The sequence below is a fragment of the Myiozetetes cayanensis genome, unplaced genomic scaffold (genome assembly GCF_022539395.1).
Source record: "Myiozetetes cayanensis isolate MyiCay16 unplaced genomic scaffold, myiCay2020 scf5-8, whole genome shotgun sequence".
NCBI lineage: Eukaryota > Metazoa > Chordata > Aves > Passeriformes > Tyrannidae > Myiozetetes > Myiozetetes cayanensis.
The window spans coordinates 78023183-78039387 of record NW_026087742.1 but is presented as its reverse complement, the minus strand read 5'-3'; the positions used below and the strand labels follow the sequence as shown (position 1 = coordinate 78039387).

General features: G+C 41.4%; 2 protein-coding genes across 8 annotated transcripts in view; one reads left to right on the top strand and one right to left on the bottom strand.

Moving 5' to 3' along the window:
• The window catches only part of GGACT (gamma-glutamylamine cyclotransferase), a 44860-nt gene extending 41126 nt beyond the window's left edge, over positions 1-3734 (top strand). For both annotated transcript variants that reach the window (XM_050332075.1, XM_050332074.1), the window contains exon 2: positions 64-3734. In XM_050332075.1, the coding sequence (XP_050188032.1) occupies positions 81-533 (453 nt within the window). In that variant the 5' untranslated portion in view covers positions 64-80 and the 3' untranslated portion in view covers positions 534-3734. The remainder of the gene's footprint in view (positions 1-63) is intronic.
• Positions 3443-16205, bottom strand: part of PCCA (propionyl-CoA carboxylase subunit alpha) — a 302390-nt gene continuing 289627 nt past the window's right edge. For 5 of the 6 annotated variants that reach the window (XM_050332062.1, XM_050332060.1, XM_050332064.1 and 2 more), the window contains 2 exons: positions 7162-7239; positions 3443-3821 (listed from right to left, as the gene is read on the bottom strand). In XM_050332062.1, coding sequence (XP_050188019.1) covers positions 3753-3821; positions 7162-7239 — 147 coding nt within the window. In that variant the 3' untranslated portion in view covers positions 3443-3752. Of the gene's footprint in view, positions 3822-7161; positions 7240-15835; positions 15899-16205 lie in introns of those variants that run through there. The other variant, XM_050332063.1, reaches the window with a different exon arrangement.

Here is a 16205-nt window from a genome sequence, read left to right as displayed (position 1 = left end):
GGTGCCGTGGTGTGGGTGTGGTTCTCCAGGGCAGCCACATGGTAACGTGCCTTTGTCTTTCAGCTGCTTTTGCAGGTACGATGGCCCGTGTCTTTGTCTACGGCACGCTTAAGAAGGGCCAGCCCAACTACAAGCACATGATCAACACAGCCAAGGGGCTAGCAAAATTCCAAGGAAGGGGCCGCACGGTGGAGAAGTACCCGCTGGTGATTGCAGGAAAATACAATATTCCTTACATGCTGAACATCCCGGGGACGGGCCACCACGTTGCCGGGGAGATCTACTCGGTTGACGAGCAGATGCTGCAGTTCCTGGATGAGTTCGAGGGCTGCCCAGACATGTACCAGCGTACCCTGATGAGAATCGAGGTGGTGGAGTGGGAAGGGAAGGGCGGTGCCGAGGGCGTCCTGGAGTGCTTCGTGTACAGCACAGCAACGTACCCGCCCGAGTGGGTGGGGCTCCCCTACTATGACAGTTACGACTCCTCGGGGAAGCACGGCCTGTCCTACGTCCTACGCGAAAGCCGGGAATAGAAATGGGAGGTAACGCAGCCCGGCCGAAGACATAGTACTAAGCAGGCGTCGATCAGTAACCTTTCCAGGAAAGCTGTAATACCTTTTTATTAAAATAATGCAGGATCTCTTGTAACCTTCCCAGCCCAGGAGCCTTGGTGCTAGAGTTGAAGTCCTGTTGGCCCAGAGTTGGAGACTCCCTCCCCAGGTAGTCAGTGTCCTCCTCGCCCCTGCCAACCTTGCTGCAAAGAACTGGGTTTGCGTGAGGGCTAAAAACTGTGCATGTGCACACCAGGTCTGGGGTCTAATTATTTCCTCAGTTTCCCCCTTTGCCGTGGTGCATAATGGAGGTCAGTGAAAGGCAGAGGAACAGATTTAATTTTATGGGTTTTTTTCCTGAATTGACAGATTTTCACGTGTAGTTCTCCAAGGTGGAATAATGATAATACTATTGCACTAATAGCTGAAACTGATTTAAAAGTCATGTCTGCAAAGTAAAGCAAAACTCGTGCTGAATGTTGACTTGTAATGGTATTTAGTAGGTTACTGGAGATACTCTGTGCTTCTAAATAAATAGGAACTTGCTGAAGAAATAGAGAAAATGTAAAGATTATTCTTACTCTGCATTGCATTGTGGGTTTTTTTGAACTGGAAAGGTGTATTTTTAAATAATGTTTAGTTTTACAAGGTACCATGAAAAAATACTAAGATATTATATGAAATTATATTTTAAATTGTATTTTTAATGTAACATTCTAAGCACTTTAGGTTCCACTTCAGTTCACTGAGTGACTGTAGGATTTTGGGGGGCATGGGGGAATGAGTGATGTTGTTGGGGACCAGGAAAAGCAAACCTACACTGGAGCTATTGTGAGCACTTACTATCAAGGTGACTTTTTGCCAAGCACTTTAATGCAGAACTTGCAGCCAAAGTACCTGTATTGTGATTATTGCAACATTTAAATTGGGAAAAAAATTATGTAAAGAAGACTATTGTCCCCTTGACCCAACCAACTGTGCTGGTTTCTGTAGAATCTGGGAAAATCGTGGCTTTCTGTTGTTACAGTCCTGTGCCTTATATTTTCCTTCAGCTGCAGAGTTTGGTACAAATAGATTGTACAGTATACAAAGCTGCTAAAGGGATGGGAGCAGGGAATGTGTGCCACGCAGTGAGCCAAAGTACAACTAAATGCACTAAGGATACCATTAGGAACAACACTGTACTTTTGCTTCACTGCCAGTAGTCCTGTGATGGCCGGAGGAGATCCACGGTAGAGAATCAGACCAGGGATCCAGGGTAAGGAATCAGCCTAAACTTCAGCACTAGTTAGGCACTGCTGCAGCTCATCTAGAAAAACAGACAGAAAGCTTTTATGTTGCTGGAGTGAGCAAATTAAGAAATTTGAAAGTAGAATACTTGTGCCTCTTTACGCTACTTGTTTGTTTAGGGCAACCTGCAGAAACTGAACTGTGTTCCTTTAGGAAGGGCCAGGGTGGCAGTAAGGAGATTTGTAGGGAGATCTGCAGGGTGTTTGCCTCAGTTTCTCCTGCTGCAACAGCATTAATTTTCCTGGAAGGCAGGTACTACCCAAACGTTCTCCTTCCTCATACTGATGTGTTTTGTAAACTAATTCACTAAGCAGATCCCTGTCCCTTGGCTGTCTGATGTAGTTAGTTAGGGGTGTCTCAATAATGTGAAAAATTCCTCTTCAGTCAGAAGTTTCAAGCAGAGTCATGAACTTTTCTGGATGAACATGAGTCACCAGCCCTGCCACAGATTCGTTTTCATCCTCCACCTTTTGGTAAAGGGCCCAGGTGTGTCTGGCCAGTGGGTTGCTTTCTAGGAAGTGGCATTACTCTGTACTTCTTAGGCAAGAACATGAGAGCAGGGCAGCTCCTCTCTGTGGCGGTGGTCAAGGCACAGCAGGAAGGGTGACTTAGAGGTATGTAGAAAGAGCAGCCGTGGGAGGTGAGCCCAAAGGCAGGAGTAGCCAGTGTCCTGGCCCAGGAGCGGGCAGCAGCAGAGGCCTAGGCAGGAGCACAGGGACCGGATGATGCTGCAGAACGCAGGGACTGTGGAGGTACCACTGCATCCAGTGGGCTGCGGCTGCTGACTTACTGAGCTAGGGCTCAGCATGGAAGAAGAAGCCTCTGTTGATCACACACTAACATTTCGGACCCAGTACACTTCCAGAATCTACATCATCCTGTGGGGCATGGAGTTCCTGAGCAAGGAGGAGAAAACACACCTTGCCCAAGTCACCAGCCCTTTTACTTCTGTTCAAGTCTCTTAAATATTCCTCCTCTCCAGGCCCTCTCTGGTTTTCCATACTGGATACACAGCTCTTCCAGCATGATTGATATAGTCTTGTATTATGAACAGTCCTAGTTCTTCACACAGTCTGTAGTAAAAGCCTCTGATTTTACTAAAGATCGGAGACTTGGTCTGCCTTTCCTGTAAGAATTCAGGAGGAGGCCTGGTCTGAGGGACAGCACGTGCCTCTAGCAATACCTTGGGGCAGCTAAAGGGATCTGAGGACAGTGCCACCTCCTTCTGTTAAGACTTGCATGCAGTAATCAATATAAAGAAGATTAAAGAGAAGGGCAAAATTGAGCATGGAATTTGAACAAAAGACAATTCCCTTAAACTTTAAATGAAAACACACGACAAAAGCCTGCACTAGCAAAATAAAGCCTCTAACATGTAATTTAAATCTAGTCTATACAAAGCACTCAAAATATTACAATAAATCTGATCAGAATTTAAGCCATTGGTAATTCTTGTGCAGCACTTACACAGAGTGTTGGAGAACTGCTCAGTTTACTCAGTGGTTTTTCACTCTTGCCAATAATTCTGTGCAGCCTGGCTGGGGCCTCAAACCAGGGAGATTACTGTGGAGAAGACAAATCAGTTTGGGGCTTTTGTTGTGTTTTCTTTTTTTTTTTTAAAAAGAGGCTTTTCCTGTTTTAAAGCAGAATGGTATTTTATTGATTTTATTTGATCCTGAAAAATCAAAGCATTACAAAGGTTATGTACAAGTATTTCTGAAAGTAAAAATCTGGGATCCACTGCCAAGATTTAACATCTGTGTTTGCTGTCTTAACCGTTGATACAGTAAATATGCCTGTATAAAATCTCGCACATAGAACTGTCCATTTTCTGTGTTGAAATGCCTTAATGTTACCTTATGGACGAAAATAATAAAGGCTTAGTTAATTCAACAGTGTGGAGGCAACCTTTCATTCCAGTTCCACCAGCAGATCTCCTTCTCCAACGGTATCACCAGCTTTGCAGTGCACAGCTTTCACCTAGGGTACAGAAACAGCCGTAATTTAAAACCTTGCTCAGTAGCACGGTGAAATGAATGTTTTGGTTGGAGTATCACATCTGCATGCGTGGGGTAAATGGCCTCTGTGCAACGTGATGACCATCCCCAGGGATCACAGATGCACATCTGCTGGAAGGGCCTTAAGAGGGTGGCTGCTCAACCTCCGGTGCTCAGAGTTCAGATGAGTTTTGAGTTCCTCTGAGAATGGAGACTCCAGCACCTCTCCAGTGCTTGACCAAATCACGTCCAACAACTCCCTCAGGCAACTACCACTAGCTGGTTTTCTTAAGACAGAGGTACTTGAAGACCTAACCATCAGATAGAGATAACACTTGAGAAATTCAAAAACGCCTTTCTTCCACCTGGTTTCACTGCTGTTCATTTACTACTAAAGTTTTAAATCTTTCAGAGGACAGACTCACACTCCCAACACTTACACTGGGACATGTCAATGAAATATTCCACTATTTCTTGCATTACAGTTTATGGGTATAGCTGAATTTTGGGACTGCAGCCATGAAATGGGTTTCTCTCAATCCCCAGACAGCTGGGATAGATGATTCAAATCTGAATGGTGATCCTTTAACATAACTGAACTTGGCAAAGGGCTACCACTGTCAAATAAATGCAGCTACATTCTGTAGATGAATTGTAAACTCATGTGCAGATTCCTGAATTTTAAAACACAAAATCTCTTACTAGTCCCTTATTTCCTCTATAAAAGGCTGCAACATACTTGAATACCCTTTCAGCACATGGAGGTCCAGAAAATATTTGAAGCTTTATACTGGAGTTTGCTTGCAATATGAATTCAGAGCTCAGGCTGACATGCCCAAATCCTTGTTCAGCAGTTGGCTCGTTTTAATAATCCAAATGCTACCTTGGGCTCCTAAAGGAAATCCACAGCATACCCGAAGCACCAGGCTACGATGGCCACACTACTGCCCACACCCATGTTTGACAGTCTAAAGCCCTGTGAGCTCTAAGCAGATCTCTGGCTCTGTAGCACAGGCACAGTCACAGCACTGCTCAAGAAACGATGCTGAACACTACACAGGGAAAAACAGCGTGATATGTACAAACAAGGGCTTTATTTCTAAAATCAGTAGCTAGGCAGCCTACCTGGTTCCTGAGCCTCAATCTTTTAAGAGATGAAAGCAGCGTGAAAAACATCCTATCTCTTGCTTTTCTTTTTCTACAAAGGCAGTGTTCAGCAAACATTGGAGCTAACTAGTGTTTCAGACTCCCCAGTGATTTCTGACATGCAGCAGGGCCAGCTCCTTGTTCTGACCCAGGCACAGCTGTCCCATAGAAGACAGGAGGCACGCCAGTTCCTCTCCATCTTTCCCTCATTTTTAAACCACCTGCAGCTGGAGTAAACTCAAAGTAGACAAAAACAAGGCACTTTTCTCACAATTACAAACAGGAAGATGGGGTTTGATACAGAAAAGGAATTCAGTCAGGAATGAAAATGGGAACGTCTTTCAGCTGAAGACAAACGAACTGAGTTTCAAAACACGGTTTCAAAGCATCAAAACATGGACTAACAGCCAGTACCAAACATCCCATTCCTGTGGAGGGGCCAAGTTATTTTAGCACTTAGAGCCATGACTTTGCACTGCAGAACAGGATTAATTCTGTTTAGCAGCTTCATTTCTACACAGCCCAAAACTTTTCTTTTTCAAATTCTTAAAATTCTAAAGAATGAAATAATTTCCTAATTATTACTAAATTTGGGGCACCGAGGGGACATTGCAAGGCACACATCAAGCGCACTGCATAGCCTGTGCACCCTTCACATCCCACCTTGGAGGATTAATAAACCAAACACAGCTTTTACGTGGTATCTGTACACAGTGAGTGGGAAATATTTATTACTGGGAGAAGTACAAGCAGGATTTTAAGGAATAAGCCCATGGACTGCAGAACACCTTGGCGGGAAAGGGAGGGTTAAAGAAAAATAAATGGGGTGAGTGGGAGAGAGAATGGCATTTTAATTACAAATACTCACTAGTTAAAAAGAGTGGATGCAAAAAACAGCAATAAGGGGTTAAAAGAAGCAAAGATGAAAAACTAAATGATTGGAAATATTAATCAAGTGAGAGAATAAATTTTATAGAAATCAATGCATGAAATGAAATAATGAAGTAGCAATATCAGAGCAACAGGAAAAGGGACATACTCCCTCTCTCACTAATTTTTTCTCTTGAGACCCAGTTTTGCACTGGATACACTGAAAGAGGCAAGCCCTGGGACCCAGCCTCAGTAACAATTTTAGAGCTGTGCCAAATAAGCCTTTCTTGTAAACACACAAACAGTCCTTGGCATAGAGGCCCGTCCTAAAATCTCGGTGGACCTTGCCAGTGGCTAACCCTGTCCCGCCTGGAGAGTCGGCTCCCTGCTGCCTCCCTCTGGGATGAGGGGTCTTGCACTGGGCTTTGTGCAGCAGGGAGAGCAGAGCGGCTCGACCCCAGGCAGACATGGGCTGGGGCAGGTAAGGAAATAGGCAACAGAAGAGAATATAACCCCAATCCAGACTATGCTCTCCCATTGGAAAGGATGTATCCAGGGCCCACGTCCAGGTGATGGTTTCAGGCTGTGAATTACAACCTGACAGAGGATGCTCTGAGGCCCAAGTTGGGGGCTGACAGTCCCCAAACCAGCTGGGGTTTAAGGCATGCCCTCACCATATAGGCTTGACCAGTTCCCTGCCCTGAGCGCTCGTCCTACACTGCAGGAGAGTCCCAGCCAGCTCAAGGGCTGCAGTGCTGATCCTTCAGAAGAAATCACAATGCACAGCCTTGCAAAGCTTAACAAATGTGCAGATCTATACTTGATATTTAACAGTCACCATAATAAAAAATTGCTTCTCTCTTCCTCCTGCAAAAGCACTTTCTATGCCTTGTTCTGAGTGGGGTCTTTTAATGTCAAATTGTTTGCCATTAAATAATTAACTGGCAAAGAGATGTCTCTTCTTCAGTTGCTCTCTGGAAAGATGAAATTTGGAGAAATGGTCTGCAACACCTTTCAATTCAATTTGGCATTGTAACACCAGACAAAACAAATCATTTAGGAGAAAGAGAGTTATATGAATTTCTGAGGCCAGTAAAACTATTTCCTGCTGTGCTATCTAAGGCTCGGAACTACTTAACAGTATTCACAGCAGATGCAAATGTTACAAAATTAAAGACACCTCACTTTGAAAGACTTACAACAATCAGACTTAATTCCTTAACAATCAGAATCTTCTTTTTTTCCTTTTTAAATTCTATCCCGTTTGACAAGTTGCATATGGTTTTAAGTGACCCAAGGTAGCTTACCTTGCCTGTTTTAGCAGCAATCATACTGTTCTGCATTTTCATTGCTTCAATTACACAAATCTCTTGACCTTCCGAAACCTGGTAAAATTCAAGCAGTACAAAATGGGAACAGAGGATTTGAAATTTTCTAAGTGCAATGATTCTTCTGGAAAATAAAAGGATTATGTCATTAAATGCTATAAAGACTTTCATGGCACAAGTCAAGTCAGCCAGTTACAGTCACAACACAAATAACAATCACAAAACTGGCAGCAAAATAGGGAAAAAGGAATCACCTACTCAAAACTATCACCTCAGGTAAACCTGTAAGGCTCCCCTCTCACCCCATCCATTCAGCTCCAACTTCTACAGTTCACACTTCACACCCACCACAGTTCAACATCAATTAAATCCAGAGCAAAATTTAATTTGTGCATTTTTGGCTGGGGAACTTTTGCTTTGCTTCCCTGGCACAGGGCCCACAGATACTAATACTGATTCAGAAGCCAAAAGTTTCTTGGCACACGTCCTGGGGAGCTTGGGCTGGAAGTTCTAGCAATACCCAACGGGCTAATGCTGAGGAGAATGTCACACCTCTGCACATGGCAGCATCTGGATGGCAGCTGATGACTCTGGACTGACAGAAGGGAGGTGAGGAACCACCAGCTCTCATCCACAGGGGAGGCGTCACAGAGGCAAAACCATCATTTTCACCACAGCTGAGAGCTCTTAAAAGGGAACACTGGAGTTTCCTCTTCTGCTTGTTTGCACCCTGCTAACAGGCATGTGCAAGCTCGAGGTCACCAGTAACCGACTGGGCTGCTCTGCTGGGCTTCCTGTGCCTCCCAGTCAGATCCTCCCTCCAACGTCTTGGAACACACTGCTCAGAGGAAACAGCCCAATGTAAAGGGCTTTACAGTGGTTGAAGGGGCTGCCTATACATGAGGGGAAAACCAGGGGATTCAGAATTCACCCGTCCTGTCACCCAGCAATCAGCTAATCATCCCATGAAGATGATGTATGCCAGAGAGGGAAGGGTGCCGGGCCCTACATGCCAGGATTTAGGACTTGTGCAGGTACACCCCTCTGGGATGCCTTGTTCCAAGTGCCCACTACGAGTCTTTTCATTGGGCTCTTTTGTAGATGTAGTCTGCTATTCCCTTATTATCCCAGCAAGTTTGGGATACTTTCACTCTGATGTTCAAGTTTCAGTAAAGATGGTAATCTGAAACCTGCAGAGGTCTGGTTTATGCGCTGTTATGTGTTCCAGTGCCAACAAAATGTGCTTGTTTATACACATACAAATATACACATAGATACATTTCTCGAATTATATGTAAAATGAATAATACATCTCTCAGGACAAGTGTGTACCACTTTGGAGGAATATATTAACAGACAGATGTGAAGTCAGAGATCAAATGCACATTGCATAAAGAACATTACAAAAATTTAAATAAAGCTTTTTTTCACTAACAATGAGTGAAAAGCACTGATGTCTGCCTAGAGGCTCTGAGCAAGACAAAAGAAAACACATGACATTAAAAGGTGCTTACATACCCTTTCTCCAGTACACTTCCAACTACACTATGACAGGTTTTAGAAGGTAAATATGGAAAGTATTTGTTATGGGAACATGGTATATTAACCAGATACAGAGAATAACCAACACCCAACACTTCACCTGCAGAAATTCCATCCTGAGCTTCAGGTGAGCATTTAAGTCATTAAGCAGTGTCAAATTTGGTGAATAGTATCAAAGACTTGCTCTTTGTCCCCAGTTATTTCCCATCTATTCTGTTTCCCTGTCTTTTGTCTCCTTCCTTCCACACCTGTGGCTTTGCCCACAGCCTTGTCCCACCAGCTCACTCTTTCCTTTATTGCCACTTCCCTCCTTATCTCACTGCTTGGCTTTTCTTCCGTCTGTTCTGAACTTTCTGAGGTTAAGAGGAAGCCATGAATTACCTACTACTGACTTTTAAAGAACAACAACAACAAAAAAAGCAAGAATGTTTGTTGGAGGGCCTTTTTTAAATAATGCTATTATTAAAAAATGGATTTCAGAAACAACTTTGCCATCCTCTGGCTAAACTCAACTATCAGAGTGCCAAGAACATGGGCCTCTAAAGGTTGCTAAAGATTGAGATGCCAAGGAGGACAGATCTGAACTCAGTGGCCTAATTTCAAGGGCACAAGAAACTCTTTCCTTGAGCCCTGTTGTGATTTAACTGTAACACGGCTTTATCAGGTGGATGGTGTGCAAATAAACCAGTTAGCAATTATCTAAACAGAGTTCTGGAAACACATCTACTGAAAAAATACAGAATTGTCTCTGTAGATCTTAAGTATAGTGCTAAAATGCCAGGAAGTATTAGCAATTGTGGAATGGAAATACCCCTTAATCTAAATTTCTTCTCATTTTCTCCCCTTTCTCAAAAATAAAGTTTTGTGTTTTGTATAATACCTGCTGGGCTGATGACAAGGGAATCAGTGTCTGGGAAGGAAATAACCTCCCCCCTCAACCCACAAAATATATACTCAATGTATCCAGTTAATATCTGGAGTCTCACTAATTTGGAAGGGAGGAGGCACTCAGCAGGTACCACGTGTGAAAATGCTGTGTCAGTACTTCTGATGATGTGCAATTTGTTGAAAATTACCTTGGCGAAAGTCTCACTTAAGCACAGAAGTTTAATTACTGTTCTTATGTTAAACCTCTACAGCTCTGCTCATTGTGTTGCAAAGCAACAAATCCTAAAATTAGGCACTTGTATCTCTCTTTTCTCTTTTTCAGCCTTTTAAGCATTGTACACTTTCTTTCATTCCATAATTGCACATATCCTTTTACCTGTTATTTAGCCTGCAAATGAAAACTGCAGTGATGTGTACAAGTTCTTACTGTCTAACTTATTTAAGGATTTATCTGGACCATTTTTAAAGCTGCTTTTTCACTGTATAATTTATTTCTTTCAGTGGATTGTAAACCAATGTAAACCACCATCTTTACATTTCAATTTAGAGAGGTCTCGGTGATGACCCAAATCTGTCAAAACAAGCAACTATAATCAAACAAAAAATCTGATTGGAACCAACTAAAATAAAAGGGTTCCTTCTCTTAAAAGAAATTAATCTCAGATATCTTTTTCACAGAGTTATGCTACAGACAAATCTACACTGCTTAGTATATCAAAATAAATGGGTGATTAACTGTTAGACCTGCAGTCTGTATTTTAGCAGTTTATTTCTGTGTTGCACAGTTCAAAGTAGCTGTTCAGTTTGTTCACCACAGAGTGAGAAGGGGAAAAAAAAAAAAAAAAGGAAAAAAAAAGGGAAAAAAAAAAGAGAAGAAGAAGAAAAAATATCATTAAAGAGGAGGGTATTTAACACCTCGATGCTGCTAACATTTGTGATGTGAATTTGGGAACAGTCAATAGTACTGCTTGAATAACTCAGGGACTGCACGGTGCTTGTTCTCTCCTCTGACTGAAAGGTTACACACAGGACAGGGAACTGTCTCCGGTCATTTCCCAACCAAGCAACTCACACCACAGGGTGGAAGCAGAATCTGAGAAGCAGCAACCCCAACCCATTCTCATTGCACCTACATGAGGACCATAAAGACTATCTGCACTTACAGATAGGGCTCTTTAAAGTTCTAGAAACACAAAAAGACAGCGCACACCCGAGGGCATTGCTACCACGGGATCTTTGTGAATATGGTACACTTTCTGCAGACTTTTGTGCGTCATCGGATAAAGACTTAATGATTGTGACAGGACGTCTCCCATGTTAGGCTTACAAAATGGTCACAAGCCCCACAAGTCTTTCTGATAAACCCAATGGGCGCTGATGTATTTCCCCGCTCTCTGTCTAATTGGTGTAAAGTTTGCAGATCTGAATCACCGATCTTTTATCCAGCTTGCTGCGTCCTCTCCTTTGACATGAGGTCAGGGTTCACATTCGCATCCGATTATCGAAGTGGCACTCATTAACCGGCAGCCTGCCTCGCACCAAAATGAGTTCGCTGGAAGGGGAACTCGGCCCATTTACTCAGCAGATTTCGGCATTTTAAGGAGGCCTGAATGTCACACAGTATTGCTACGTTTTGAGGAGTTTCAGACATCTCCAGCTGATGATTAATTGTGAGTGATGGGAAATAAAATCCAGTAAAGCCAGCTGCTTGCCATGGTCGGCAAAATTACTATAATGGATATAGGCTGCCAATTTTCCAGTTTTACTGGCAAGTCTTCCAAGTGTAATTAAGGGAAGTTATAAATGATATGGAAATCTATCAAGTCCCATTTATTTTCAGAGGACTCTTTCCCCTGAGACTTTTATCTTCAAGCTTATAGTTTGCTTTGTTGTGCTAATGATTTAAACCACTTCTTATTTCTGATTAAAGCCCCCAATATCCTTCACAAGAAGTTAGATCCACTTTATTCAGAAGGATTTAAAGAAACAGAAGCCTTTTTAAAGTTGTGCTTGTAAGCCGTGCTGAGCTCCCACTTTCTCTGTGGAGGCATAACAGACCATTCACCATCATAGGCACCTCACTACCATCTGGATTTCTGCTTCTGACAAATTCTGTATACTTGGAAAGATTTGGTGGGGGAGGAAGGAGGGAAAAGAGGGAATTAAAAAAAAAAAAAAATTAAAACATCCACCATCAACAAAACCCCAACTTGCCTCCAAATCTTAAATCCTCCAAAACAAAGATTGTAGGTGCTGCCTTAGATGCTAGGCATTTAGCACGGAGTGGTGTTGCTCACTAATGTTGTTTGATTTGGAATAAAAGCATGAAAATGATGTGCAAAGGCCTAAAATTGGAGATGTAAAGGATGACTGCACAGTATTCCATTTCTCAATTTCATCCTTCAGAGCCACAAAATGGGGGTGATACAGTTACTGGATGAGATTTACAGTAACAGCTGTGGTCTTCCCACACAAGGGAGGACCTTCTAATGGGCTAAGGTCTGTTTTGAACAGACGGGGAGTAGCAAAACAAGGTTCCCTATTAAGGGTGTGCAGTAATATTCCTGATAAAGAAAATGAGTAGTCGTAGTCAGATTGCTTTAAAAGACCTAAATGTCCTTTTGCTGTAAAAAGATATTAAAAGAAAATAATAAAAATAGAGCTATTTAAGAAAATGCTAACTGCTAAAAAAATAAAAAGACATGTAAATGTAAGGGTTTGGTTTTTTTCTTAATCTCCTCCCTACAAACTGTAAAGAATGCATAGGAACCAGTGCCAGGGGCATATGGCTTTCTCCTGTGCTGAACATTCATACAAAAGACAGGTTCATCAGTCATTGGAGTATCTGGATAAAAAAATTAGCTCCTGATGGATGGTATTTAGAGCTTACCTGCTGCTAGTACATTACCAGAGAAGCACAGGTTTTGAAACCCACATGACATTAGAAACTGCAGACCATGAAGTACCCCACGTGCAGGCACACTCATAATGTACGCCAGGTTATACAAAATAAGAAATAAGCTATTTAAACCCTCTGCCTAAAATTGGGCCCGCTGCAAGGAACCCTGGGTCAGCCCTACACAGGCCAATTAATGCACAGCATCTGCTGTATAGAAGCCGTGCATGAAGCACTTCCGAATGATTTCAGCAATTAAAAGAAAACTGTTTCCTGCCTGTTCTGACAGCAACTGTTTCAATGCAAGAGTGAGCACCAAATCATTGTGTGCAGCTGAAAAAATTAAGGTGTTTTTTTTTTTAATCTTGTGAAAAGGAGGTGGGAGGGATGAAGATTTCTTACGGAATCGGATCGTTCTTTTGTTGTCCAACATTCTGTGTTTTTCTGCCAAATTAGACAGAAGGCTCCGAGGGTTTACGGGGCCCTCTACAGTATCACCTTCTGGTGCACTGTGGCTCCCTAAAAAGACGGATCAATATCAACCCTGCTGATTTGCCTACAAAAGTGAAAATCCTTCAATTACATTTTTAAGACCATTATATTTAGAACACAGGTGTTCTGATGCGTAACAGTTTTAAGGCTCTTGGAGCTGAAGTGGAAAAAAACAATGACAGCCCTAAGCAAATACGATCTTAGATTTGGTTAAAAGTGGTATCTCCTTCCTCAACTTTGAGAAGACACCAGTAAACATCACTCACAATTTCCACTATGCTACAACTGTGTCCATGTTGAGCCCTGTTAAGTAAGAAGGGACGATGCCCTACGAAAGGGAGTTATCCTTTCTTGTAGCCTCCTGCAAAATAATTGCAGACATGCATCTTGTTTGTGCTTGTGCAAAACCACTGAACAGTGAATTAAGTATGCATTCACTGTCTACAAAGATACTGGGACTTTTGTTTGTTTATTTGTTTTTTAAACTTAGTCCATGCTAGTATCGTTCCCTTCCCAGATTTCTTTCTCCCTGACTTGTTGGCAATCTGGCAGCCAGCATCCAACAAAAAAACAAATCAAGAGGAATTGGATGAGCAACAATTGAAATTCCTTGGCATTGTCCATTACCATGTAAAATAATTAGTGCGAGTTTTCTCTTCTTTCCAAATTAACTTTGAAACCAGAGCTACAGAGCTGCAAGTATAATTAGCGGCAATTAATAGTACTTGACAAATCATTATAAAACTTTTTTTGCCACACTCCTTTAACGAATGAATCCAAACATAGCACATCCCAAATTTTCTGACCTCTGACTAAAGGTCACTGATGTCCCCCTGACAGCAATCAGCACTGTTCATTGCACTCCCACTTATCCAAAACACACTTCCCCAACTGCTTCTGAGATCCCAGCGTGCTGGGGAAGTGATATGCAGGCAGAGCACTTCTGGGGGACATTCTTGTGCTAACTCAGCCCAATCTTTATCAGCCAACTCTTCCAGCAACAGCTAAAAAGTTGTTTATTATTTGAAAATGCAAAGCACACCAAATTAATAATAACAAAAAATCTATTCATTAATTTCAAAGGATTCGTAACATTTTTCCCCAAGGAGGAAACTCTAATAATATTATTTCCACCTCACCATCAGATTAGGATTTCTTTCTTAATTATACCATATTCAAACATAATCTTAGACTATAAAAAAATTAATTTAAGTGACATATAAAAAAATTACATAAATTTGTTATGAACAATTAGTGTAATTTTTTTGATGTAACTACAATTTACTTGTGTGTCATCTTATAAGAATGGTGAAATAATTGAATACTTTTACTCTTGAAATTATACAACTGTGAAAAAGTTTTCATTTCCTGTTTACAAATAGGTGTTTTTCCTCAAAACAAAAACACCCCAAGAAAATTATCAAATACATAGAATCATAAAAACTATGTGAGGTTTGTGACCACATTTTGTCAAGTTTGCAAACTCCCTTTAACTGACAAAATGGAGTTTTATTTGCTCTGAAGAATAGGAGGGAGGAAAAAAGAGACGAGGAAACAAAAAGGAAAAATAACAATAAAAGAAAAAAAGATTCATACACGAGAGAAAAGTCCTACTTGAATTAAATTATATCTTACTAAATTATTGATACCATATTCATCTAAATAGAACGTGAAATTGTTACTTAAGCAAATACATTTTTACTGTTGTCATTTCTCTGTCATAAATTCCAATCAGAAGAAAAAGAGATTTTTTTTTTTTAAGATTTTGAGGTCTGAATGGCAAATACGATTTAAAACAACACACAAATGCTGATGGCAACAGGTAAGTTTGTAACTCCCTCTCTTCTTTCATGAGAATGAAGGATGTAGTGAGAAAAATAATTTAGAAAGCTATTTTGTTTTGGTTTTACTAGTGAGCATTTCAGTGGTAAAGGTCAAGTAAAACACCTTTTCCCCCAGCAAAAACTTACCAAGGCTTGTGAAATGGAAAATCATGGATAAAGATTCTTTTAAACTATCTTTCTAAAGAATAACAAGAAAAATTGAAATAAAATGCATGCAACTGAACTGAAAGAGCAATGCAGTTTAAAACATCTTTCTTAATTACTTTTGAAAGGTGGGAACACACTAATGTGTTTTATAAGTTATATAACTAAAAAAGCAGCCTTCAAGTTAACCAATTTTGAAATTACTGAGATAACTAGCATTTACATTTAACAGCTGACATCTTGGTAGAAAAAAATCATCCCATGCGGTATTAATACTAATGGCTACACTACCATCAATTTGAAATCATAAGAAATTTTGATATGAGAGAAGTACATTTAAAGAATGGCTGGAACAGTGGTAACTTCCAAAACCTGGAGTAATCTTGAATTACTGGAAAGGGGGAAAATTTAGAAACAAAGGTCAAAATAATTAATTGTCCTCTTCTTTTGGCTGTAATCCTACAAAGATTCAGTAATGCTGTGGTGTTTACTCAGAGGTGCTTTCCATATTTATGGATAGGGGTAATCATTACAGTGATTTGGGCTGCCAGGTCTTAGCTTATTGACCAGTGCTTGGATTAGTAATGCCACCTGTCCTGCCTAATGTAACTAAAAAAGAAAAATGACCAACAGAAGCACAGAGCTAAAAGAAAATCACCTTCACATTTCTGACAGACAGAAAACTGAAAAAGCAAAACCCATATTCATAGATGAAAACATAGCAAAGGTCACAAGGCAATCAGGACAGTTCAGATCTTTCTTTGTTGCTGTGGACAGTTAAGACTACCAAAGTCAGTAACGGGAACACTTCGAGTGGCTTGTTTTAAGTATGACAACATTGCTTTACCTGTGCAACCATCAGGATCTTGAGTTTTCTCTCCCTACTCCTGCAGTCTCAGTGCACAGAATCCTGCATGCACAAAGAACAAGCCAAGCACCTCAAGATGAAGAAGAAATATTTGCAGATGCCTGCCTGTTTCCTGCCCTCTAAGTGAAGCAGGGCATTTGTGCAGCTTAATAGGTGCTGACTTTGTGGTAGCTGCAGTGAGATTAAAACCACGTGCAGTGCCATCTCCACACTCTGGCATAAAAATCCTGCTGTGTGCTAGCAGGGCTGACTTGTGCTGCCACCAGGGTCAGCAGAAACAGAGCAAGTTCCTTGCCTGGACTCTTGAAGCCCAGTGGTTTCTCTAGCCTGTGGCATGACAGGGAACCAA